The following is a 27,327-nucleotide window of genomic DNA, read 5'->3' on the forward strand; positions in this document are numbered from 1 at the left end:
GACAACATGAACAACTACCAGGAAAAAACCAAAGTTGGACAATAGCAATTATATTTTATTGTCTCCTTCCGGCAGTATCTGCCTTCAGTATTTACCCAATGATGACGCCTAACCATAGAGGGTGAAGATTTTTACCCACTAACTTGACTTCTCCGAAAAAGTTCAGTAAATAGCCTTTTGTAAGTCAGTGTGACACTATCTTTCGACAGTATTCAGCCATCTAGGGCCAGCAGTAGAACACTGAAGAAATTTCCAGCGAAGGAATCGAAACGTGGAGCGCTGACGAAATTTGAAGAGTAATACACTACTGGCCATTAAAATTGCTGAACCACGAAGATGAGGTGCTACAGACGCGAAATTTAACCAACAGGAAGAAGATGCTGTGATGTGCAAATGATTAGCTTTTCAGAGCATTCACACAAGGTTGGCGCCGATTTCTCATACACAAACAGCAGTTGACGGAGTCGCCTGGTGAAACGTTGTTGTGATGCCTCGTGTAAGGAGGAGAAATGCGCACCATCACGTTTCCGACTTTGATAAAGTTCGGATTGTAGCATATCGCGATTGCGGTTTATCGTATCGCGAAATTTCTGCTCGCGTTGGTCGAGATCCAATGACTGTTAGCAGAATATGGAATCGGTGCGTAATACGGAACGCCGTGCTGGATCCCAACGGCCTCGTATCACTAGCAGTCGAGATGACAGGCATCTTATCCGCATGGCTGTAACGGATAGTGCATCCAGTCTCAATCCCTGAGTCAACAGATGGGGACGTTTGCAAGACAACAACCATCTGCCCGAACAGTTAGACAACGTTTGCAGCAGCATGGACTATCAGCTCGGAGACCATGGCTGCGGTTACCCTTGACGCTGCATTACAGACAGGAGCGCCTGCGATGGTGTACTCAAGACGAACCCGGGTGCACGAATGGCAAAACGTCATTTTTTCGGATGAATCCAGGTTCTGTTTACAGCATCATGATGGTCGCATCCGTGTGTTGCGACATCGCGGTGAACGCACACTGGAAGCGTGTATTCGTCATCGCCATACTGGCGTATCACCCGGCGTGATGGTATGGAGTGCCATTGGTTACACGTCTCGGTCACCTCTTGTTCGCATTGACCGCACTTTGAACAGTGGATGTTACATTTCATGTGTGTTACAACCCTTCGCTCTAACCTTCATTCAGTCCCTGCGAAACCCTACATTTCAGCAGGATAATGCACGACCGCATGTTGCAGGTCCTGTACGGGCCTTTCTGAATACAGAAAATGTTCGACTGCTGCCCTGGCTAGCACATTCTCCAGATCTCTCACCAATTGAAAACGTCTGGTCAATGGTGGCCGAGCAACTGGCTCGTCACAGTACGCCAGTCACTACTCTTGATGAACTGTGGTATCGTGTTGAAGCTGCATGGGCAGCTGCACCTATACGCGCCATCCAAGCTCTGTTTGACTCAATGCCCAGGCGTATCAAGGCCGTTATTACGGCCAGAGGTGGTTGTTCTGGATACTGATTTCTCAGGATCTATGCACTCAAATTGCGTGAAAATGTAGTCACCTGTCAGTTCTAGTATAATACATTTGTCCAATGAATACCCGTTTATCATTTGCATTTCTTCTTGGTGTAGCAATTTTAATGGCCAGTAGTGTATAACGGGGCCTTATGATTTTACAACAATCTGTTCCCTTACACGTGTGGTTGAAAATGTCGAGCACCTTGATTTCGGCAAAGTGTACAGTGACGAACCATCAACTGTCTTACACGCTCAAGAACCCAAGGGGAATGGCATACTACTGCCGCGGCTGGGACAATCCTAGCAACGAAGTCCAACCTAGTATCCATCAAAATTTCGTGAACTGGACTCTTTACGTTATCTCAGGAGAAGCAGTCCATTAACGTCAGGTGTGGTGGCCAATATGGGCATAAACAGGACAACTGCGGCCAATCCATCGTTGTCCAAATCGTACACACATCGAGTGCAAATTGCGTTGGCGCCCTGTTGTTTTGCAATCATATAAGCTGACAAATTCTTAGCGGCACATCTTCTGCGACCTGAACCGCATTGTACAAGACTTCGTTCAGTTTATCCGGAAGTACGCAAGTCGAATTACATAATCATTGAAAATACCGCCCCAGACATTCACAGTAAAATGTTGTCGAACCAAGACACTACTGCGTGTACTTTTCGTCATCCCATATAACATTATTACCACTTTTGAACACGACCTCTCTTGAAAACATGCCCTCGCCAGAAAAAAAAAAACAGCACATCATCACCCTTCCAAGGACTAAGATTTATAGTAGCGTGTTCCAGTCTCTGCCATCCTTCCACCTCTTACAAACTTTCCCTAATTCTCTCTATACAGTCGGCCGATAATTGATTATTCTCTTGGCAATACATTTTTTGTAATTTAATAAATATGACCCTTCTGTTTCATTCTGTTCTCTTCTATCGTGACTTAACTGAAAAGATTTAAATCTGATCTCATTGTTTCATTCAGTATAATATCCGTTTTATTACAGTTCCTTACATATCTCATGAACTTGATACCTGATGCTTTTATACGTACATTTCCTATTTTGTTACTGCCTATTCATCGGAACCATATGCAAGTGCAGCTACAACCATAACTTTACAGAATTTCATCTATCTCTCCCTTTTTTTTCCTTCCCAAAGTTCTTCCAATTAAACATGGAGAGGTTAAGTTGCAAATAAAATTTTATTCGAACCCTCGACCTAATTTCTAAAATAATATTCTTCATAAGATGGAATGGCCGTTGATACATCACACGCTGATGAATAAACATTGAATACATCCAAACGGCTATTATCATATGAGACTTCCATCTTAAGAACAAAAAAATCACAAAAAATAGCTTAAGACTGTAGTAACATAGCTTTTCAGATGTGAAGATTAAATGCTAAGTGTAGTAGTCCATTGGCTTACGACTCTTGTCACCGTAAAAGTTGACTTACAGACCGTAAAGCACAGTGATTGCAGCAGTATGCATATGGCAAGTAGCAGAAGTGAATTTTTCCATAGATAGCTTGGAATTCATGAACCTCCATCCCAATGTCTTTGTGACAGTCAAAACTAATATCACATCCTAGATAACTGAAGTGGGATATTTGTTCTAAAAGTTTCTAATTTATCTTTGTATTATTTGCAGATATAGTTAAATTGTGGTATACTGCGTTATGGTTTAATATATACAGGGTGATTCAAAAAGAATACCACAACTTTAGGAATTTAAAACTCTGCAACGACAAAAGGCAGAGCTAAGCACTATCTGTCGGTGAATTAAGGGAGCTATAAAGTTTCATTTAGTTGTACATTTGTTCGCTTGAGGCGCTGTTGACTAGGCGTCACCGTCAGTTGATGCTAAGATGGCGACCGCTCAAGAGAAAGCTTTTTGTGTTATTGAGTACGGCAGAAGTAAATCGACGACAGTTGTTCAGCGTGCATTTCGAACGAAGTATGGTGTTAAACCTCCTGATAGGTGGTGTATTAAACGTTGGTATAAACAGTTTACAGAGAATGAGTGTTTGTGCAAAGGGAAAAGTTCTGGACAGCCGAGAACGTGTGATGAAAATGTAGCACGCAAGCCTCCAATAAGCCCTGATCTTACCCCCTGCGATTTTTTCTTATGGGGGTATGTTAAGGATATGGTGTTTCGGCCACCTCTCCCAGCCACCATTGATGATTTGAAACGAGAATTAACAGCAGCTATCCAAACTGTTACGCCTGATATGCTACAGAGAGTGTGGAACGAGTTGGAGTATCGGGTTGATACTGCTCGAGTGTCTGGAGGGGGCCATATTGAACATCTCTGAACTTGTTTTTGAGTGAAAAAAAACCTTTTTAAATACTCTTTGTAATGATGTATAACAGAAGGTTATATTATGTTTCTTTCATTAAATACACATTTTTAAAGTTGTGGTATTCTTTTTGAATCACCCTGTATAAAGCGCTTTCTAAATTATATTATGTTTCCTGTGTCATTATCAAAAAAATGGTTCAAATGGCTCTGAGCACTATGGGACTCAACTGCAGAGGTCATAAGTCCCCTAGAACTTAGAACTACTTAAACCTAACTAACCTAAGGACAACACACACATCCATGCCCGAGGCAGGATTCGAACCTGCGACCGTAGCGGTCGTGCGGTTCCAGACTGTAGCGCCAGAACCGCTCGGCCACCAGCGGCCGGCTGTCATTATCTGGTCGTCAGCATATAACAGCGTATTTAATGGTATGCTAGATCCTATTTTAATTCCTAACTGTGTTTAACGTTTTCACTTCATAACTAGGTCGTTAACATATAAATTAAATAAAGTTGGTGATAGACCCCAGCCTTGTTGAACACCTTGGTTTATTAAAAACAGACTTACAGAATCTATGGTACCGGTATTAATGAGGGGTTTAGGAAAACATTTAATTTCTAATATTTTCCGCAAAAGGGGCTTTATAAAAGGCCTGCTCATTATCAATAAATGCTAAATCCCGCATTTTTTCAATAATTTGTCTTTTACGTAGTACCACATAAGCTTTTTTTTAATTGTTGATTTTAATCTTTCCCAATCTTCCCCAGTATCGTGGGAAATAGGTAATGAGGTACAGGGGAAAGAAAGCTAAAGCTTCACTTTTGCCAGCAGCTTGCTCCTAGTTTACAGACATCACGTATTTTACTGTACTAGCAGTCCTGAGAGGTTGGATGTTTCGGAGGTGTGGTTTAGCCACAGCCTAGAGAATGGTTTCCAGAATGAACTTTTCTCCCATCTGTGGAGTGTGCACTGTTTTGAAACTTCCTTATATATTACCACTGTATGCCGGAGCGGGACACCAGAAGTATATCGTGCCTGGATAGCTCAGTATGTAAGAGCATTGCCATTGAAAGGCAAGGTTCTGGGTTTAAGCTGCACGAAATTTCAAGAGGTACTGGATATAGTAGGGAGAGAATAATTTTATACAACTTGACTAAAGGAACGGATAGGTGGATAGGTAAGATTCAGAGACATAAACAAATGCTAATTTCAATAATTCAGGAGAGTACAGGAGATAAAATTGTCCAGGGAATCCAAGATTAGAATTAAGTGAGCAAGTTCTAGTGGGCGTAAGTCGCAATAGTTACACAGAGATAAACATACTGGTAATAATTAGTCAACATAGTGGACAAAGAATGACATGTAATTCGAAGACTGAAAACTGTAGTAGTAGTAGTAAACTAAGGTCCTACACTATATCTGTCTTTGGAATGGACAGCAGTGGAGACTTTCAACATCACAGTTGGCATTTCATGTCGCCGGGCACAAGGTAACAGATGACGCCGAAAAAGAAGACGGTGTTACATGCTTGAACTGCTAATATGATGCCTGCGATGATCTCAGCGACGAGGGAACAAATGTAGTGGGGATCCCGTGCGGCCAGCGTGCGTCGTCTCCCGTACTGCACAGACGAAACGTGCCATTCTGAGTCACACTTTCCCTGCTGTCGAAATGCGGGCCAAGGCACGATGCGGCGACTAGCGTGTTTTCAAGGAAACGACACATTTCTTCCACTGTACTTCATACACAATTTTTCTCGCATAATATGGACGCTCCTAATAAATTATAACCGTTTAAGATGTAAAAGCACATTTTTCAACATACGGTAGTGCAACTGTATGCTTAAAAATTCGATCGTTTACATGTTCAGATGTTGTTCATGTTCTTGTTGTCTTTAGAACAAGGCCACCTGGCCACTGACGTGCTTCCGATGACAGTTGACGCGCTACAGTTGATCAAGTGACAAGGAAGCAATTACGTTTTCTTAACGAATCGAAATACAATCTTTGCATCATTTGGAAGCTACAGATAATGAGAGAGAAGTGATCAGAATGAGATTTTCACTCTGCAGCGGAGTGTGCGCTGATATGAAACTTCCTGGCAGATTAAAACTGTGTGCAGGACCGAGACTCGAACTCGGGACCTTTGCCTTTCGCGGGCAAGTGCTCTACCATCTGAGCTACCCAAGCACGACTCACGCCCCGTCCTCACAGCTTTACTTCCGCCAGTACCTCGTCTCCCGCCTTCCAAACTTTACAGAAGCTCTCCTGCGAACCTTGCGGGACTAGCACTCCTGAAAGAAAGGATATTGCGGAGACATGACTTAGCCACAGCTTGGGAATGTTTCGTGAATGAGATTGTCACTCTGCAGCGGAGTGTGCGCTGATATGAAACTTTCTGACAGATTAAAACTGTGCACACAGTTTTAATCTGCCAGGAAGTTTCAGAGAGAAGTGATATTACGCTCTCTTAAAAGAGACTGGGAATGTGTTTCATGTCAAGCTCAAAACTAGTACAAATTTATTTCATGATGTAACTAATTTCAGTGCCATTTTTCTAATGACACAAAATGGAAGAAAGCACAGAATGAGTTAAGCAGGGCCACAAATTATGCATGGAAATAATGACCATTGTTCTGGTACAGCAAAAATGGGCGCGATTTTTAGTCTTCTCGTCACATTAGATTAGAAAAAAATCTACACAATTCACAAACAAACAAAAAATCATTAACAGACACTGGAGAGAACTTTCACGCTTTGCCGGCCGGGGTGTCCGAGCGGTTCTAGGCGCTACAGACTGGAACCGCGGACCGCTACGGTCGCAGGTTCGAATCCTGCCTCGGGCATGGATGTGTGTGATGTCCTTAGGTTAGTTAGATTTAAGTATTTCTAAGTTCCAGGGGACTGATGACCTCATAAATTAAGTCCCATAGTGCTCAGAGCCTTTTTTTTTTCACGCTTTACATCCTGATACAGCAACTACATCTTTGCTGGCTCAATCTATGGATATGTAACCCAGAAATAACTCCCGATTTACTACAGCTGAACGCTTCTCACGTGTTGACAGGACCCTTCTCCCCGCCAGGACAGTGTCCTGCTTAAGTTGCTGTGCCTTTTATCAGATTTTACACAGTGAAAGCAGAGCAACGATGTGCTCCTCAGTTTGTTATCGAAGTCAATTCTGTCATGTTCGTTCGTGCGCTTAAAAAAGGGGAAACATCGCCTGAAATTAAGATATAACTCAAAAGATCTAAGATAACACTTTTTTAATCTCTTCTTAAGAGGATCATGGAAAATTTGATTGCAATCTGTTTTACCTTCTTTCTTCTTTTTTAAATAAATGTATGCAGATATTTTCTCCAAACAAGAAAAATTTTCATGAAAACAAGTTGAAATTCATGTACGATTTTGTAATACTTTTCATTTATACTAGGCGATTAATGGGTAGCGCTAAGGGAAAAAAATACCTATTCCATAAAGCCATAAGTGACGGAATTCCTTAGGAAGGTAGTCATGACGTTAGCAGTGAATTAGGCGGAGTACACATTTCATCCAAGGAAAGACAGTGACAGTTTAATTTTGTAGCATCTGACTAACGAAACTTCCTGGCTCATTCTGGATCTGATTAACGATAAATTAATAGTGCCTTTTGCTTATGGTTTTGTCATATAGAAAATTTTAGTATTTGACTAGCGTATGTAAGGGCTCTGATATTAAATTTTACCCTCTCTTTAACGAGATGTTGAATGTGTAAAGTCTGTAACTGAATTTTTTTCTTGTTTTATTTCCGAATATATTTTCAGTAATTTTATCTTGTAACTATAAATACTCAGAAATTATTTAATGAAATAAGATTTTATTTTCGTAATAAGAGGCGCACTTTCCTCATTAAACTGTTCCAATAAAGCTTAAATACCTGATATGTTTGTTAATACTGAGTTTTCTGTGTAGTTGTAATTCTGTGGAAAGTGCGTGAAAATTTTGTTACCAAGCAAGAGGAATTAATTGTGACTACGATTTTGTTGTCATCTAGAAAATAATTTTGAATATATTACTGCTCTACAAACAATGGAATTTTATTTTAGGAGAATAGTTTTCAATCCTCCCATTTGCAAACTGTTTCAATTTTTAACCAACTATTCACTGCGCTCATGTACAGAATTTAACTGTCGTAACTGGAAGTTGTGTAGCTCAAAAATGAAAATGTATTTTCCTGAGGAATCGATCTGAAAGCACTCGTGAAACGAGTGTCGCACAACTACACTGCGCAAACATGGCTACGACCCAACGGTTTCCAATTACAAGATATAGTTTTTTTATTGTTCCAATGATAGCGTAATATCCTTCCACAGTTTCATACAAATGTACCTGTTTGGTGTTTCTTGCCACAACAGTAATACCCACGCTTTCCTGATATGTGATTAGTAAAAGAAATGCCCGGAGACGATGGAGGGCATGTCATTTGAATTTAATTGTCCATTCGACGTCTGTGGCGGAAGAATTGTTTCTCGACTAAACCACCATTCTTCTCTAAAATGTGGCGACTGGACAGGAAAAAACAAAAAATAAATAAATATAAAAGCCACCTGCAATCAGACAAGGCGGAAGGGATATATAACACTCTTTCGGAATACCTCAAATCACTGGGAGAAGTGCCTAGTTAGAGAGCAGAACATATGAATTTGGAGAAAGGCCACCGGACTTTCGGATGACTATTAATCACCCAAAAACTAAAATCAAGACACTCTCATAGGAGTTCGCAGTTCTCGACTTGGAGAAAGAGTTAGATAACTTAAAAAGGCTTAGGACATTTGAAATCGTCAGAAGAATAGATTAAGTTATGGGGAAATATGGCTATTGTACAGTATGTACAGAATCAAGAGGGACTGATAAGAATGAAGAACAGAGAGAGAAATGCTGGGACAGAAAGTGCGTACGGAAAGCATGAAGACTTCCTCTTCAATTAAAAAGTGCATATCGAACAAAAACTGAAGGAATTAAAAGAAACGTTAAGAATACGGATAATAACTACAAGTGAAAAGATATCAGCGATAAGTTTCGCTAAAGAAATTGCTGTACTCAGAGAAAATGAGGAAAAATTTCAAAACAAATTGACGAGCACAGAATTTTGTTTTGAGAACAGCCAGAGAAAGAGAAATATCTTGAGGAGTAGCTGAAATAAGATAAGCGATAAACATAACACCAAAATTAATATCAAAAATTGATAATTACTTAGCAGACGAAGTGAAAGATCGAGGAGAAAGAGGTTTGCACAGAATAGACACTACAAACACATTAACTCAAAATTGACGAAGCAAGGTGTACGTAAGGAGCATAGACAAAAGATGTGCGGTTGTATCAGAAATTGACCTTCGTTTAAAAAGAATTCATGTCTGAGATTGTACATCTGTAAGTGGATCATGGAGTGTGGGAAAATTAGGAAACAGTAGAATCGAAATGTTTCAGGTGCAGCGTGGTTTGAATGAACATTAAGCGGACGTTTCGTCATTATCATCGTTTCCCTTCCAGGTATTTGGCCTCTTGACGTGTCACGGTTTCGTCGAGAAGTTCTCCTGCCGTCTTTTCATTGGTCGACCCAGCGATCTTACACTTTTAGGGTGTTAGTGTAGCATGAGATTTGGGATCCTCCTTGATCTCATTCGTTATGGACCTTTTCTGCAGTTGTTTTTGCAGTTTTGAACATAATGTGTGATAGGTTTCATTTGAAGTTCTTTTAACACATCTGCATTGCTTTTGTGATCACATTTGTCGTAACCAGGTGTTCGTCTCAAGAATTTCCTTTCACAGGCTGATAGTCTTTTCGCGTCAGTTACCTTTATTGTCCAGGGTTCAATTCCATAGTACAGCACTGTCGTGTTTCTGTACCAGGGAAGGTTTCATTACATTATTAATGACTCCCATTGTTTTCGCATACCTGGTAGATTTTTCATCTAGTTCTGTTTCTTACAGAAAGGATAGTTTATAGTTCAAATATGTGAATGTGTTAACTCCTTCTAGAATTTTATATTTCAAACAGACCGTGCTTTGTACCGGGTAATTTCCGCATACAGCCATAACTTTAGTCCTTTCGGTGTTAGTTTCCATGCTGTATTTCTCGGATATTGTCTGTAAATCTTGTACAGAAAGCTCAAAGTCATCCTCTGAAGGTGCTACGAGAACTAAATCAGCTGCAAAAAGTAAAATATCTAGCTTTGTGTTTCCACTGATTTGAATGAAGCCGTGTGGCATTTGTGTCCACTCTTGGATGATTTTATTCATACAAATAATAGACAACAGTGGTGAAATTGTGCTTCCTTGTTGTACTCCTCCATGTATTCTGCCTCGCTTTGATAAATTGATAAGACACGAAAAGAAGAGTTTCTCGTCAGAATCGGTGAGGAAAAGTACGTATGGACAACGCTATGGAGCAATATTGATAGGATGATGGGACATCAGTGAAGGCATCGGGGAATAGCTCCCGTGATACTCCAGGGAGCCGTAGAGTGCAAATTTGGAAAAAAAAATTGTGATGTATCCGACATACGACGTACAGGGTGTAACTAAATTCCCTTCACAGACATCGAGGACTTGAAGGGGAGGGGGCGGGGGCAAAACAATTATGTTTAACATAGGAACAAATGTCAGGAAATGTACTGTTTTCCCGCTACACGCAAATACCACAACAAACCTGACTCTCCAACGTCCATTCTTCGTCTGGGTCCACTCAGAGCTTGATATCATGACCGCCGAAATTATCCAAGGTACTGCACCTCCGTTTGTAATCATGAATCTTTGGTCCACCAGCATCCGCCGCAGCAATAACGCGCGACAGTAGATCTTTCTCGGAAGCCACATGGCTGTCGTACTTCAACGAGTTCATGTGACTCCAAAGGCAATAGACTAGCTGAGGAAACGTGCAGGCCGAACAATCGGGGCACCAATACCTGTCTACGGTTGCCAAAATCGTCCAAATAGTTTCTGACAGGACGTGAAAAATGAGGTGGTGCTTGAACCGCATGCTTTGATGGAGATGTAGCGGCACGTCTTCCAAGAGCCCTTGCAGTACGCGTTCAAAGAATCGCAATAACGTGACACCCATGAGTTCTGGCAGAACCAAACGTCCATCTAGGAATCCTGTCCAAACTTTCAGACCGTATCTGTTCTGAAACCCATGGGTCGCGCAGCGTGCAGGTTTGGATTAGCCTGAAAGTGATTGTCGTGGAAATTGAGAATACGTGAAAAAGATCCGCCTTGTGAACCATCTTCAGAAGTGGGCACGTGACAGCGTAGCTGCTGCTCCTACAGAGCACGCTACAGTTTGGCGATCCACATTTGGTGTGTTTCTGGTACTCTTCGTCCCGTCCTGTTCCACTGCATGGAGTACAGCCTCTTCAAATTCGGGTTTGCTGTGCTGCCGTGGCGAATTTACGTACTTGCCTCTCCGTGGCCTGCTGATACACCGTAGCAAAAAGGGAGTGCGAAGTAGTCTGGCGGTGCGAAAAACGGTCCGCATACAACTAACGAGCAGTAGTCCCACTGCACTGAGCTCCGGCGTACGAGTCCTCAACGTCTGTAATGGGAATTCAGTTACTCGCTGTGTAAAGGATGGTGTTGTGTGTGTGTATGTACACTACTGGCCATTAAAATTGCTACACCAAGAAGAAATGCAGATGATAAGCGGGTATTCATTGGACAAATATATTATACTAGAACTGACATGTGAATACATTTTCAGGCAATTTGGGTGCACAGTTCCTGAGAAATCAGTACCCAGAACAACCACCTCTGGCCGTAATAACGGCCTTGATACACCTGGGCATTGAGTCAAACAGAGCGTGGATGGCGTGTACAGGTACGGCTCCCCATGCAGCTTCAACACGATACCACAGTTCATCAAGATTAGTTACTGGCGTATTGTGACGAGCCAATTGTTCGGCCACCATTGACCAGACGTTTTCTATTGGTGAGAGATTTGGAGAATGTGCTGAGTAGGGCAGCAGTCGAACATTTTCTGCATCCAGAAAGGCCCGTACAGGACCTGCAACATGCGGTCGTGCATTATCCTGCTGAAATGTAGGGTTTCGCAGGGATCGGATGAAGGGTAGAGCTACGGGTCCTAACACATCTTAAATGTAACGTCCACTGTTCAGAGTGCCGTCAGTGCGAACAAGAGGTGACCGAGACGTGTAACCAATGGCACGCCATACCATCACGCCGGGTGATACGCCAGTATGGCGATGACGGATACACGCTTCGAATGTGCGTTCACCGCGATGTCGCCAAACACGGATGCGACCATCATGATGCTGTAAACAGAACCCGGATTCGTCCGAAAAAATTACGTTTTGCCATTAGTACACCCATGGTCGTCGTTGAGTACACCATCGCAGGCGCTCCTGTCTGTGATGCAGCATCAAGGGTAACCGCAGCCGTGGTCTCAAAGCTGATAGTCCATGCTGCTGCAAACGTCGTCGAACTATTCGTGCAGATGATTGTCGTCTTGCAAACGTCCCCATCTGTTGACTCAGAAATCGAGACGTGGCTGCACGATCCGTTACAGCCATGCGGATAAGATGCCTGTCATGTCGACTACTAGTGATACGAGGCGTTGGGATCCAGCACGGCGTTCCGTATTACCCTCCTGAACCCACCGATTCCATATTCTGCTAACAGTCATTGGATATCGACCAACGCGAGCAGCAACGTCGCGATACGATAAACCACAATCGCGATATGCTACAATCCGACCTTTATCAAAGTCGGAAACTTGATGGTACGCATTTCTCCTCCTTACACGAGGCATCACAACATCGTTTCACCAGGCAACGCCGGTCAAATGCTGTTTGTGTTTGAGAAGTTGGTTGGAAACTTTCCTGATGTCAGCACGTTGTAGGTGTCGCCACCGGCGCCAACCTTGAGTGAATGCACTGAAAAGCTAATCATTTGCATATCACAGCATCTTCTTCCTGTCGGTTAATTTTCGCGTCTGTAGCACGTCATCTTCGTGGTGTAGCAATTTTAATGGCCATTAGTGTATGTGTGTGTGTGTGTGTGTGTGTATTACTGTGACGTGAGATGCAGAGACTGGGAGTCGCGGTGTGGCGGCACTGACTGACCGAGCGCTTCGCCGCGTCCTGCTAGGATCCAGTTGTCGGAGGCGCCCAGGATGCCGTGCACCAGCAACACCGGCCCGCGGCGCGCGCCGGCCGACGGCTTGGGGGGCAGGCGGTGCAGCGCCAGCAGGTAGCCGTCACGCGTGCGCACCACGTGCTCCTCGCAGTGGTAGCCCGCCGTGGCCGCTAGCTCGCACTGCCAACACACCGCCGCGCTTCACTTCTCTGCCACACTACATCTGTTAATACATATGGTTTATTCCCTTACTGCACAGCATCACTGTAGCAAAGTCAAGTGTTTACATTGCATGTAATTACATCACCTGATATGTTTTAATCCACTAGAAATGTTTTGTGAAAGCCTTTGACTGTGAAAACTATAGGTTTATTGTCGCGTCCCGGCACAGCCTCACTATACCAGAATGAAGTAAGTGCGAACTGCGTAGCGCAATCGGGACGTTAACGACAATGGGTTCGTTATAAATTGCTGTCAATCATTATATCGGAGCTGAGAGGGAGAGAATCTCCTTGGTTTAAAGCAAGTAAGTTTCCTGAAAATAGGTTACAGAATTGGAATAGGCAGAAAAGATTGGTTAGTTTCCATCAAGTTTATTCTCACATATACCGGGTGACCAAAAAGTCAGTATAAATTTGAAAACTGAATAAATCACGGAATAATGTAGATAGAGAGGTACAAATTGACACACATGCTTGGAATGACATGGGGTTTTATTAGAACCAAAAAAATACAAAAGTTCAAAAAATGTCCGTCAGATGGCGCTTCATCTGATCAGAATAGCAATAATTAGAATAACAAAGTAAAACAAAGCAAAGATGATGTTCTTTACAGGAAATGGTCAATATGTCCACCATCATTCCTCAACAATAGCTATAGTCGAGGAATAATGATGTGAACAGCATTGTAAAGCATGTCCGGAGTTATGGTGAGGCATTGGCGACGGATGTTGTCTTTCAGCATCTCTCGAGATGTCGGTCGATCACGATACACTTGCGCTTCAGGTAATCCCAAAGCCAATAATCGCACGGACTGAGTTCTGGTGACCTGGGAGATCAAGCATGACGAAAGTGGCGGCTGAGCACACGATCATCACCAAACGACGCGCGCAAGAGATCCTTCACGCGTCTAGCAATATGGGGTGGAGAGCCATCCTGCATAAACATCGTACGTTCCAGCAGGTGTTTATCATCCAGGCTGGGGATGATGCGACTCTGTAACATATCGGCGTACCTCTCACCCGTCACGGTAGCAGTCACTGACGTTTTGCTGCCCAGCGCCATCTGTCGGACATTTTGTGAACTTTGTTTTTTTTTTTCGTTCTAATAAAACCCCATGTCATTCCAAGCATGTGTGTCAATTTTTACCTCTCTATCTACATTATTCTGTGGTGTATTAAGTTTTCAAATTTATACTGACTTTTTGATCACCCGGTACTTATGTGAGGTATTGGACCATAAACCCCTTAGTAAGATTCAGTCTATTTATTCGGACTTGCTACTTCAAAGCTAATTGCCTGTACATATAAGAAACAAATACAAAGCAATCACTTGTTCTTGGTTAGCTCTGAAATCTCTCTAAGTAATTGAGACAAAGACTGACCTCCTCTGTTCAACACCATTCCAATGAAACTGTAAAAATCATACTTGACCTGCAGTTCCTGAGTGTCCACCAGAATCTATCACCATCTTCTCGTAGTTGAAGTCTTCATCAGCTGTATCAGCTGCTATGCGCTTACTCGGCCCCGCTGGCATCTCGCTGCGGAATCTCCAAACTGCCAGCACTGGCTCTGAATCTACATCTGAATCTCTGCTTCTAGCTATTCCGCTGCCTGGCCTTTTATTTCGTTTCTCATGTAGTTGGGTCCACACAAGTTAATTTGTTTCACACGACCCTTTCATTTCTAAGTGATCGGATTGCATAAGAAACATTATTTCTCTACTAATAACCATTTGTGTGTGTGTGTGTGACTGGCGGTCAACGGCTCGATGAAACCATTCCGAGGTATTCACCGTCAATCACACTCGGTGATGGTACTAACATATCTCTCATCTATCCTATCTTCTTTTTATATTCTTCTTAAAAACAACAAAATTTTATTTATATTTCAACCTCAAATTACTGTTATTTTGAATCATTCTTTGTAAATGTTGTAGATAAAACAAAAGGAAAGAAAACTGTAAAAAGATGAAAAACGAAAATTGTAAGATGTACGAACTGTTTTAAACATCAGGTAACAGGTCTATAATTTGGAAATAAATAAATAAAATAAGAATGTCTACGGTTCCACACGACACTCTCGTTTCTAATTGGTCGGCTTCCGCAAGAATGCCTTCGGTTCCACACGACACTTTCGTTTCTAGCAGCACACAACTTAATTTGGTTCCACACGAGTCTTTTCCGCACGTGACTGATACTCTCTCTTGCTGTATTATCGCCCTGGTGTTTGCGTCTTCCATTGCGCAAGTTTGATTCATGCTGCTTCCTCTGGCAGGAAGTCAAACACTAAGTTATTTGATCAACAAGCCATACTTGGCAGCCTCCGCCGCTTATCTTGTTCCTACGTCCTGGTGGACTATTTCTTAATGTTGGCTGGCTGTTTGCCTATGGAGCCTGGACTCTTACTATGGTCACAAAAGCAAGAATAAAAATTAAAATTTTCTACGGTCACAACATTATTTATAAATAACTTTTCTGCTACCAGTCACGATTCTCTTTCATTTATAAACAGCCGGAAATGAAATTTAGTACCCTCCGAAAGGCGACGTTGATTTTAATCCGATGACGGCATATGTCAGCTGTGGACGTTCCAAAGTCGTCCGTCGACAGTGGCATGGACACCAGAGGGCCACGTGTGTCTACTCTTTAATAGTTAATGCTCACAGCCAGAAAGCTTAGTGTGGTGCAAATGTGTGAAGCATTTGCGCCACCATAACACAGAGACGCACTCATGCTGCCACCAGTGAACAGAGCGAATCTGAAAGGGGTCAGATTGTGGCCTTTCAAATGGCGGAATGGCCCTTTAAGAGAATTGCCGCACTTGTTGGATATGGCGAGTCAGTAGTGTAACGATGCTGGTATCAGTGGACACGTGAACATTCAGACGAGATTCAGGACAGCCATGGAGTAGAGATACCCAGCACAGACGTGTTTATACGAACTGCTGCGAACAGGTGGTTAGCAGTGAGACTACGGGCACGCATTCCTCTAGCCCGTCTTCCACTAACACCACAGCATCGACGTCACGGATCGACTGCAGCCGTCAGCAGCAGCTGGCCGAGAAACAAGCATCTGCAAGGAAGTAACCGATTTTGTGGCATTACACGAGTTCCTGTGCAGGAGCGAATTGTATAGTTTCATCTGTGTGCTTTAGTAGTTCCCTGAGTTTCTGCGTGTTAATTTAATATCTGATATACACAGTTCATGCATATTCGTTTGCGTAGGAAAGTAAACCGATTTTAATACACATTACAAGTTCCTAATCAGCAGAGAATTATTTAGCCTCACCTGTGTGGTTTGGTAGCTCAAATTTTGAATTTCTGCATTTTAATCTAATTTATTGAACACAGTTTTCGCATTTTCTTCCATGTCTACAGTACAGTTCCGTAGTGCGTGTCAATCGTCCTTGTTTGTCTGTGTAGTGCAGTTTTCCGCCGTCTTTAGTACGGATAGGGACTGTGATGGCTGTGTGGGGATGCGAGCTGAGTTGATCACACTTCACTCTCAGCTCCAGACTGTGATGGCTCCGGTTACACTGCTTTAAGCTGCAGTGGATGAGCGTCACTGTAGGGGGCCGGCCATACAGATTCAACGGACGTCCAGCACGTCTCAGTCAGCCGATTCGCTTGCACCAGCGACCAGTCCAGTTACTGCTCGCACTGAGGTTACCCACTCACCTGTGGTCGAGTGGAAGGTCGCCTTGGGGAGTGGCTGCCGGCTAAAGACTTGCCAGGGGGCCACACGTAAGACCTCCCAAGGTAGTCTGACAAACAGGTTCCGGGTGCTGTCTGTGGCTGACACTGTCCCTCAGCCAGATGCAGTCGCTTGTCCTGTTTCAGAGGGAACCTCTCAGCCTGCAAAATCCAGGCAATCACAGAGGGTGGGATAAGTTGGAAGCTCCATTATTAGGCACGTTATGGGGCCCCTTATGGACACAGCTGCCAAGAAGGGGAAGAAGGCCAATGTTTGAGTGCATACTTGGTGGAGCCATTCCAGACGTGGAAAGGGTCCTTCCGGATGCCATGTAGAGAACAGGGTACTGCCAACTGCAAGTGGTGGCTCACGTCGGTACCAATAATGTTTGTTGCTTTGGATCGAAAGAGATTATCTCTGATTTCAAGCGGCTAACAGAAGTGGTAAAAGCTGCCAGTCTTGCTTGCGAGATGAAAGCAGTGCTCACCATTTGCAGCACAGCCGACAGGACCGATTTTGGGGGTTTGGTACAGAGCCGACTGGATGGTCAGACTCAGAGGCTCAGACGGTTCTGCGATCATGTAGGCTGCAGGTTCCTGGACCTGCGCCATAGGGTGAGGAGTTCACTACATGCAGGAGGCGGCTACACTGGAATTAGGGGCCGTGTGGCGTGAATTGGAGGGGTTTTTAGGTTAGAGGGTCTCGGTGAAATACAAAAAGGCCTTCAGTCTCAAAGGGTGCAGGTCGATTATAGGAAGAACGTAGACACTGAAACCATCGATATAACAATTGTAAATTGTCTTAACCGTCTTGGGAGAGTACCAGAGCTCCAAGTGCTAATAGAAAGCACTAATACTCAAATCGTTATAGGTACTGAAAGCTGGCTAGAGCGGGAGACTAGTTCAGTAGAAAGCTTTTGCGAAGAACCTAACGATGTTCCGAAAAGATAAGCTGAACAAAGTTGGGGGTGGCGTGTTTGTTGCTATTAGAAGTAGCTTATCTTGTAGCGAAATTGAAGAAGATAATTCCTGGGCAATCGGAATTAAATAATAATTAGATCGTTTTACCGACCTCCAACTCAGATGATATAATTCTTGAAAGGTCTAAATAAAACTTGATCTAAGTTCAAACACGTACCCGACTCATACTACATATATAAAAAAAATTTTTCATCACCCCGGTTCCCAAAATTCTGAAAATAGACGTTGATTGTGGATATTGTATCACAGACACAGCCCCTTTGACTGTTCAGAGGTGTCACTAAACCCACCCAAAGATGTAAACGACCATGCATGAGCAGCGCCTATTAGACGGAAGGGGTCCAACAGCCGATCAGTTCCAGTCATTCCACCAGAAAGGTGGAACACGGCTCGTATTGGCTCTCAAATGGCTCTGAGTACTATGGGACTCAACTGCTGAGGTCATTAGTCCCCTAGAACTTAGAACTAGTTAAACCTAACTAACCTAAGGACATCACAAACATCCATGCCCGAGGCAGGATTCGAACCTGCGACCGTAGCGGTCTTGCGGTTCCAGACTGCAGCGCCTTTAACCGCGCGGCCACTTCGGCCGGCGGCTCGTATTGTCTGTAGTTCAACCATGCGTATACGGTCAATACCACGTCAGCAATGTTACTTTGTGCCAGGAAGGGCTCTCAACAAGGGATGTGACCAGGCGTCTCGGAGTGAACCGAAGCGATGTTGTTCGGACATGGAGGAGATACAGAGAGACAGGTACTGCCGACGAGATGCCTCGCTCAGACCGTCCAAGAGCTACTACTGCAGTGGATGATGGCTACCTACGGATTATGGCTCGGAGGAACCCTGACAGCAGCACCACCATGGTGAATAATGCTTTTCGTGCAGCCACAGGATATCGAGATATGACTCAAACTGTGCACAATAGGCTGCATGATGCGCAACTTCACTCCCAACGTCCATGGCGAGGTCAACCAAGACATCATGCACCGCGATAGAGATGGCCTCAACAACACGCCGAATGAACCGCTCGGGATTGGCATCACATTCTCTTCACCGATGAGTGTTGCGTATGCCTTCAACCTGATAATCGTCGGAGACTTGCTTGGAGGCAACCCGGTCAAGCTGAACGCCTTAGAAGCACCATCCAGCGAGTGCAGCAAGGTGGAGGTTCCCTGCTATTTTGGGGTGGCATTATGTGGAGCCGACGTACAACGCTGGTGGTCATGGAAGGCGCCGTAACGGCTGTACGATACGTGAATGCCATCCTCCGACCGATAGTGCAACCATATTGGCAGTATAATGGCGAGGCATTCGTCTTCATGGACGACAATTCGCGACCCCATCGTAGTCATCTTGTGAATTACTTCCTTCGGGATAATGACATCGCTAGACTAGAATGGCCAGCATGTTCTCCAGACCTGAACCCTATCGAACATGCCTAGGATAGATTGAAAAGGGCTGATTATGGACCACATGACCCACCAACCACTGTGAGGGTCTACGCTGAATCGCCGTTGAGGAGTGGGACAATCTGGACCAACAGTGCATTGATGATATTGTGAATAGTATACCACAACGAATACAGGCACGCATCAATACAAGAGGACGTCCTACTGGGTATTAGAGGTACCGGTGTGTACAACAATCTGTACCACCACCTCTGAAGTTCTCGCTGCATGGTGGTGCAACATGCAATTTGTGGTTTTCATGAACAGTAAAAAGGGCGGAAATGATGTTTATATTTATCTCTATTCCAATTTTCTGTACAGGTTCCGGAGCTCTCGGAACCCAGGTGATGCAAAAATTTTTTTGATGTGTGTTTTATAGTTGGTGATGACTTTTATGTACCTTCGATGTGTTGGCGAAAATACATGTTTAAACCCAGATGTACGCATAAAACATCATCCGAAATTGTGCTAAACGCATACTCTGGAAATTATTTTGAGCAGTTAGTTCATGAGCTCACGCGAATGGTACGTGATTGTGAAAACACACTTGACCTCTTAGCGAAAAATAATCTTGAGCTAATAATGAGCATCAAAATGGATACAGGGACTAGCGTACACAGGGTTGCCGTAGCGAGATTGAATATTCTAACCCCCAAATTCTACAAAACCTAACGATATATATATATATATATATATATATATATATATATATATATATATATATATATATATATATATTAAAAAGCACATAAAAAATTCACTTGACGCCTTCGTGAGAGACAATCTCCACTCCTTCCAAATTAATAATGTAAGTGTAGACCAGATGTGGCTTGAATCCAAAGAAATAGTATCGACAGCAATCTAGAGATTTATACCAAATAGATTAACAAACAACGAAGCTGGTCCCCCTTGGTATACAAAACGGGTCAGAACACTGTTGCAGAACCAACGAAAAAAGCATGTCACTGGTGATCTTTTACAGAAGATAGAAATTTAGCGCTGACATCAAAGCGAGATGGTTATAATAGTTTCCACAACGAAGCTTTATCTCGAAGCATGGCACAAAATCCAAAGAGATTCTGATCGTATGTAAAGTATCCTAGCGGCAAGACACACTCAATACCACCTCTACGCGATAACAATGGAAATACTATCAACGACAGTGCTGTGAAAGCAGAGTTACTAAACACAGCCTTTCCAAATTCCTTGACATATACAACAGCACGCTCGACGAAAGAGCCTTACCCAAAGACTGGAAAGTTGCACAGATCACACCAATCTACAAAAAAGGTAGTAGGAGTAATCCGCTAAGTTACAGGCCCATATCATTAACGTCGATATGCAGCAGGATTTTGGAACATACATTGTGTTCGAACATTATGAATTACATCGAAGAAAACGGTGCATTGACAGAAAGTCAACATGGATTTAGAAACATCGTTTCTTTGAAACGCAACTAGCTCTTTACACACATGAAGTGTTGTGTGCTATTGTCAAGGGAGTTCATATTGATTCCGTATTTCTAGATTTCCAAACGGCTTTTGACACTGTACGACACAGCGAAAATGGTTCAAATGGCTCTAAGCACTATGGGACTTAACATCTGAGGTCATCAGCCCTCTAGACGTAGAACTACTTAAACCTAACTAACCTAAGGACATCACACACATCCATGCCCGAGGCAGGATTCGAACCTGGGACCTGTGCAGCCGCGTGGTTCCGGACTGAAGCGCCTAGAACCGCTCGGCCACACGGCCGGCTACGACACAAGCGGCTTGTAGTGAAATTGCCTGCTTACGGAACATCGTCTTAGTTTTGTGAGTGGATTCGTGGTTTTCCTGTCAGAGAGGTCACAGGTCGTAGTAACTGGTGGAAAGTCACCGAGTATTTCTGGCGTTCCCCAAGGTAGTGTTATAAGCCCTCTGCTGTCCCTTATCTACATAAACAATTTAGGAGACAATCTGAGCAGCCATCTTAGTTTGTTTGTAGATGATCCTGTTATTTATCGTGTAGTAAACTCATCAGAAGATCAAAACAAAATGCAAAACGATTTCGAAAAGATATCAGAATGGTGCGAAATTTGGCAGTCAACCCTAAATAATGAAAAGTGTAAGGTCATCCACATGAGAGCTAAAAGAAATCCGTTAAACTTCGGTTACGCAATAAATTAGTCTAATCTATTTAAATAGGAAAGAACACATAGAGAATGTTTTAGGGAAGGCAAACAAAGAGACTGCGTTTTATTGACGGAATACTTAGAAGATGCAACACATCTACCAAACTGCCTACACTACGCTTGTCCGTCCTGTTTTGGAGTACTGCTGCGAGGTCTAGGATCCTTACCAGATAGGATTAACAGAGAGAAAGTTGAACGAAGAGTAGCACGTTTTCTATTATCGCTAAGTGGGGGAGACAGTGTCACGGACGTGATACAGTATTTGGGGTGGACACCATTAAAACAAAGGCGTTTATCGTTGCGGCGAAATCTTCTCACGAAATCACAATCAGCAACTTTCTCCTTTGGTGCCAAAATATTTTGTTCACGCTGAAATATGGAGAAATGATCATCATAATAAAATAAGGGGAATCAGAGCTCCCACGGAAGAATATATGTGTTCGTTTCCTCCGCGCGCTGTTCGAGAGTGGAATAGCAGAGAATTATTGGGAAGGTGGTTCGATGAACCATCTGCCAGTTACTTACGTGTGATTTGCAATGTAGATGTTGATGAAATGCGCGCCGTGGTTTTCAGCGATGAAAGCAGATTCTGCCCGCATGGAAGTGATCGTCGTTTGCGCGTACAACGTTGATCTGGAGAGCACTGTCTCGTAGAGTGCCTAGTCTAAGACACACTGGCCCCACCCAAATCCTTACTATCACTCTCTTTCACCTTTGGTGTTTCTGGAGGAGACGCAAACCAGCTTTCGGGACATGCAGAATGTTGTTAGACCCGTCCTTTTGCCGTTCTTGAAACAGGAAGGTGATGTGTTTTTCCAACAGGTTAATGCTTGCCCAACTAAACATGCTCTACAATACGTGCAGTAACTTCCCTCGCCAGCACGATATCCGTAATTGTCTCCAATCGAGCACGTGTGGGGCATGGTGGCAGGAGAATTGACTCGTGCTACTAGTCAACAAACAACGCTTACAGAACTCTCTGACACTATCTCCCCTGTTTCACGATAAACAAAACGAGCTGCCCTTCTTCGACCTTTTTCGATGTCCTCCGTTAATCCCACCTAATGCGGATCACACACCACACAGCAATATACCAGAAGAGGACGGACAAGCGTAGTGTAAGATGTCTCTTTAGTACACCTGTTACATTTTCTAAGTTTTCTGCCAATAAGTTGCAGTCTTTGTTTTTTTTTTTTCTTTCACCACAACATTACCGATGAGATCGCACCAGTTTAAGTTATTCGTAATTGTAATCCCTAAGTATTTAGTTAAGTTTACAGCCTTTAGATTTGTGTGATTTATCGTGTAACAGTCCGGCCCCGGTATCTGAGTGGTCGGCGTGACAGTCAATCCTCAGGTCCCGGGTTCGATTCCCGGCTGGGTCGGAGATTTTCACCGCTCAGGGATTGGGTGTTGTGTTGTCCTAATCATCGTCATTTCATCCCCATCGACACGCGGATCGCCGAAGTGGCGTCAGCTCGAAAGACCTGCACCAGGGGAACGGTCTACCCGACGGGAGGCCCTAGCCACACGACATTTCATTTCATCGTGTAACAGAATTTCAGCGGATTCCTTATAGTACTCATGGGGATGACTTCACACTTTTCATTATTTAAATTGCCATTTTTTTGCACCATGCAGATGTCTTGTCTAAATCATTTTACAATTCGTATTGCATCTGATGACTCTACAAGACCGTGAATGGCAGCATCGTCTGGATACAGTTTCCTAAATCGTTATGTCGATCAGGAACAGCAGATGGCATATAATGCTTCTTTGGGGAACGCCAGACATTACTTCTGTTTTACTTGATGACTTTCCGTCAGTTACCACGAACAGCGACCTTTCTGATAGGAAGTTATGAATCTAATCACACACTGAGACGATACTCCATAGGCACGCAATTTGATTAGAAGTCCCTTGTGAGGAACGGTGTCAAAAGCTTTCTGGAAGTCTAAAAATATGGAATCAATTTAACGTTGCCGGTCTATAGCACCCATTACGTGGTGAAAACAAAGAGCTGAATCCATGTTGGCTACTTATCAATAAATATTTTTCTTCGATTTGATTCATAATGTTCGACCGCAGTGTATGTTCCAAAATCCTACTGTTAGTCGACGTTAGTGCTACGGGTCTGTAGTTCAGCGGATTACGCCTATTTCCTTTCTTCGGTATGGGTGCGACGTCTGCAACTTTCCAGTCTTTGAGTAAGGATCTTTCTACGTGTGAACGATTGTATATGATTGTTAAGTGTAAAGCTACTGAAAAACAATCAATCATGTAAACAGGTTCAGAGCAAATTGCCTGAATACCTGTTTTAAATTTATCCGAATATGACTTTAACTAAACATAATTTGTGCACGGTTGTTGCCATTCGTTCTCAGAGTCATAGGCATCTCATTCACATCCCATTCGTTTACTACCGGCTGAAAACATTTACCTCCATGAGTCAAAACAGAAAACATAACTATTACTCAGCGTGGGTCCCAACGTTCTTCAACTTTTGTCGATGAATGGCTTGCTTTTCACTAAGGAATATTTTATTGTAGTTGCATTGCTCCAAATTATTATGCAGTGGTAAACAGAGTTAAAATATACAGAATAAGGCAACAGCAGATTCAACTCAACCTAGTGAGACATAGTCCCAAGTACGAAGAATGTGAAACTGAGTTTCTTGTTTAGTTTACGTGTTGTCTCGATTTTAGCTTGTCATCTCTCTGGATTCCAAGGAACATAACACATAATATTCCATTTATTATGCGGTCATGAAAATCTGTCTGGAACTGCGCAATAGGAGTCTTTGTGAGATGAAAATCTAAAATGTTTGATAGAGCTGTTTCCCTATTATGGCCGGCCGCGGTGGTCTAGAGGTTCTAGGCGCTCAGTTCGGAACCGCGGGACTACTACGGTCGCAGGTTCGAATCCTGCCTCGGGCATGGATGTGTGTGATGTCCTTAGGTTAGTTAGGTTTAAGTACTTCTAAGTTCTAGGGGACTGATGACCACAGATGTTAAGTCCCATAGTGCTCAGATCCATTTTGAACCCTATTATGTAGGCTGTGTAAATAATTAGTAAGCTCATCAGCGCAAATTCCGAGCAGTTGTTCCAAGTCACTGGCAGATCATTTATACAAGAGTAGACCCAATACCAAACCTTGTAGGACTCTCTGTTTTATACCTCCTTATTCAGAGTTTTGTTTTATTACAGTACTGCAGTTCGCCATTGAGACTTTCTGTTATGAAGGTAGCCTCCAACCACTCAAGAATGATCCTGTTAAATGTATAACATCGATCCAAGTCTGGAACAAAATACGCTCACAGCGTGTAGTGGTGTCATTAGAGGCTGCGAGAAAGTCTGACCCAGACGAGGAATTTACGAACTTACTTCTGTACTTACGACATAACCTGTTTTTATGCGTGCGTAATCTATCCTGCGAATACCTGGCTACTAAATGTTACATATTTTCTGAACTCTGTACCGAGCGACGTTGCTCGGTGGGTGAAAGCACTGAATTCACATATGGGAGGAGTGCGGTTCAAATCCCCGCCAGGACATCTCAATTTCGATTTTCCGTGACATCCAAAAATCGTTTAAGACGAAGGCTGGGATGTTTCCTTTTAAAGGGCACAGTCGATTTCCTTCCCCAATTCGAGCTTGTGCTAATAACCTAGTCTTTGACGGGGCGTTAAAACCTAATCTTCTTTTATCCGTTCCGAGCTCTGTCACCAATTGGACGCAGACGAGGAGCTGTTCAGTAAGTTTGCTAGTACGAGACTTTGTGGTAGATTATATTTTACAGCGGAGCACAGCTTTGCGGCTGTTGCGTGGCCCTCGCTGCCACTGGCCGCCCGCTTGCAGCATCCGCTGGAGCCTACGCAAGCGGGGCCCCCAGGTAAAGTGGCAGCCGCGGTAAGGCTCTGGTGGAGGTCGCCGCCCGGCTGTAAGAGACACGAGGCGAGCGAGCCGCAGTAGCAGGTGCAGAACTGCCGCTGCGGTCAAGGCCGGCCGCTTTGCTGAACATTCCGGCGGGCTGCTTTCTGAAAACTTCGGAGAAAATGACAAGGGCAGGCACGCGCCGAATCTCTCTGTCAGAGCCGTGTGGTTCAAGTTCGAGCGACGTGGCCGGTGCATTGGACTCGCTTTCTGAATATCCACCTCAAAGCTCTCATTTAATTGTTGTGGATTTATGGTTCTATGGCAAACCGTATAAATATTCTAGGTGCATCTGTCTCGTGAAAAACCGGTATCAACAGATGGCTGTCGCACTCGAAGAGCCATCTGGCGAAATATTCATCAAGCCATGGTCCGCACAATTTTGGTTCTTGTCAGTAGTCGACCAGATGATGGGGGGGGGGGGGGGGGTTATTTTCATCCATCCAAGATGCTGGCAAGAACAGTACACAGAGGAATGTAAAAGAAAGTTGAGGGTATCTTAGGTGATGATTACTTTGGCTTTAGCAAAGGTAAAAACATCAGAGAAGTACACTATGTGATCAAAAGTATCCGGACACTCCCAAAAACTTGCGTTTTTCATATTAGGTGCTTCGTGCTGCAACCTACTGACAGGTACTCCACGTCAGCGAGTCAGTATTCATTAGACATCGTGAGAAAGGAGAATGGGGCGCTCCACGAAACTCGTGGACTTCGAACGTGGTCAGTTGATTGGGTGTCACTTGTGTCATACATATGTACGCAAGATTTTCACATTCCTAAACATCCCTAGGTCAACTGCTTCCGATGTGATAGTGAAGTGGAAACGTTAAGGGACTCGTACAGCACAAAATCGTACAGGCCGACCTCGTCTGTTGACTGACAGAGACCGCCGACAGTTGAAGAGGGCCGTAATGCGTAATAGGCAGACATCTATCCAGACCATCACACAGGAATTCCAAACTGCATCAGGATCCACTGCAAGTACTACGACAGTTAGGCGGGGGGTAATAAAACGTGGATTTCATGGTCGAGCGGCTACTCATAAACCACACATCACGCCCGTAAATGCCAAACGACGCCTCCCTTGGTGTAAGGAGCGTAAACATTGGACGATTGTACAGTGGAAAAAGGTAGTGTGGAGTGACGAATCACGATACACAATGTGGCGATCCGACGGTGGGGTGTGGGTATGGCGAATGCCTGGTGAACGTCATCTGCCAAAGTGTGTAGTGCCAATAGTAAAATTCACAGGCTATGGTGTGATCGTGTTTCTCATATGCACGGCCTGTGGCGGAGTGGTTACACGACAATAACATCTCTGTAATGGACTGGCCTGCACAGAGTCCTGATCTGAATCCTATAGAACACCTCTGGGATGTTTTGTAACTCCAACTTCTTGCCAGGCCTCACCGACAGACATAGATACCTCTCCTCAGTACAGCACTCCCGTGAAGAATGGACTCCCATTCCCAAGAAACCTTCCAGTATCTGATTGAATGTATGCCTGCGAGAGTGGTAGCTGTCATCAAGGCTAAGGGTGGGCCAACACCATACTCAATTCCAGCATTACCGATGGATGGCGCCACGAAGTTGTAAGTCATTTTCAGCCAGGTGTCCGGATACTTTTGATCAAATAGTGTAGTTCTGGCGTTGTGCCTGATAATGTAAGCAAGACTGAAATAAAATCGAGACTCCTTTGTAAATTTCACTCTAGAAAGAGAATTCCAGGCTGTAAAATGATGTAGCATGACCGAACTTCTCAGGGAAATAGATGTACGCTACAGCGAAAGACGAGTATAATACAATAGGTACCCAGTCCAGTCACATTAATATTAACACTGCCTATGTTCGACGTCCACGTGCAATAACCACTCATAGAAACCAGGTGGCAGCACAAGCAGCGATGCGTACATAAAGCGTGTC

At 43.7% G+C, this 27,327-nt stretch overlaps 1 protein-coding gene across 1 annotated transcript in view; it reads right to left on the reverse strand.

Annotated features, from left to right (window-relative positions):
- Nucleotides 1-27,327, reverse strand: part of LOC126260351 (lipase 3-like) — a 166,937-nt gene that overhangs the window by 68,878 nt on the left and 70,732 nt on the right. Inside the window, exon 2 of the mRNA XM_049957677.1 lies at nucleotides 12,943-13,135. Within this exon, the coding sequence (XP_049813634.1) occupies nucleotides 12,943-13,135 (193 nt within the window). The remainder of the gene's footprint in view (nucleotides 1-12,942; nucleotides 13,136-27,327) is intronic.

Source organism: Schistocerca nitens, chromosome 5 (assembly GCF_023898315.1).
Source record: "Schistocerca nitens isolate TAMUIC-IGC-003100 chromosome 5, iqSchNite1.1, whole genome shotgun sequence".
Classification (NCBI taxonomy): domain Eukaryota; kingdom Metazoa; phylum Arthropoda; class Insecta; order Orthoptera; family Acrididae; genus Schistocerca; species Schistocerca nitens.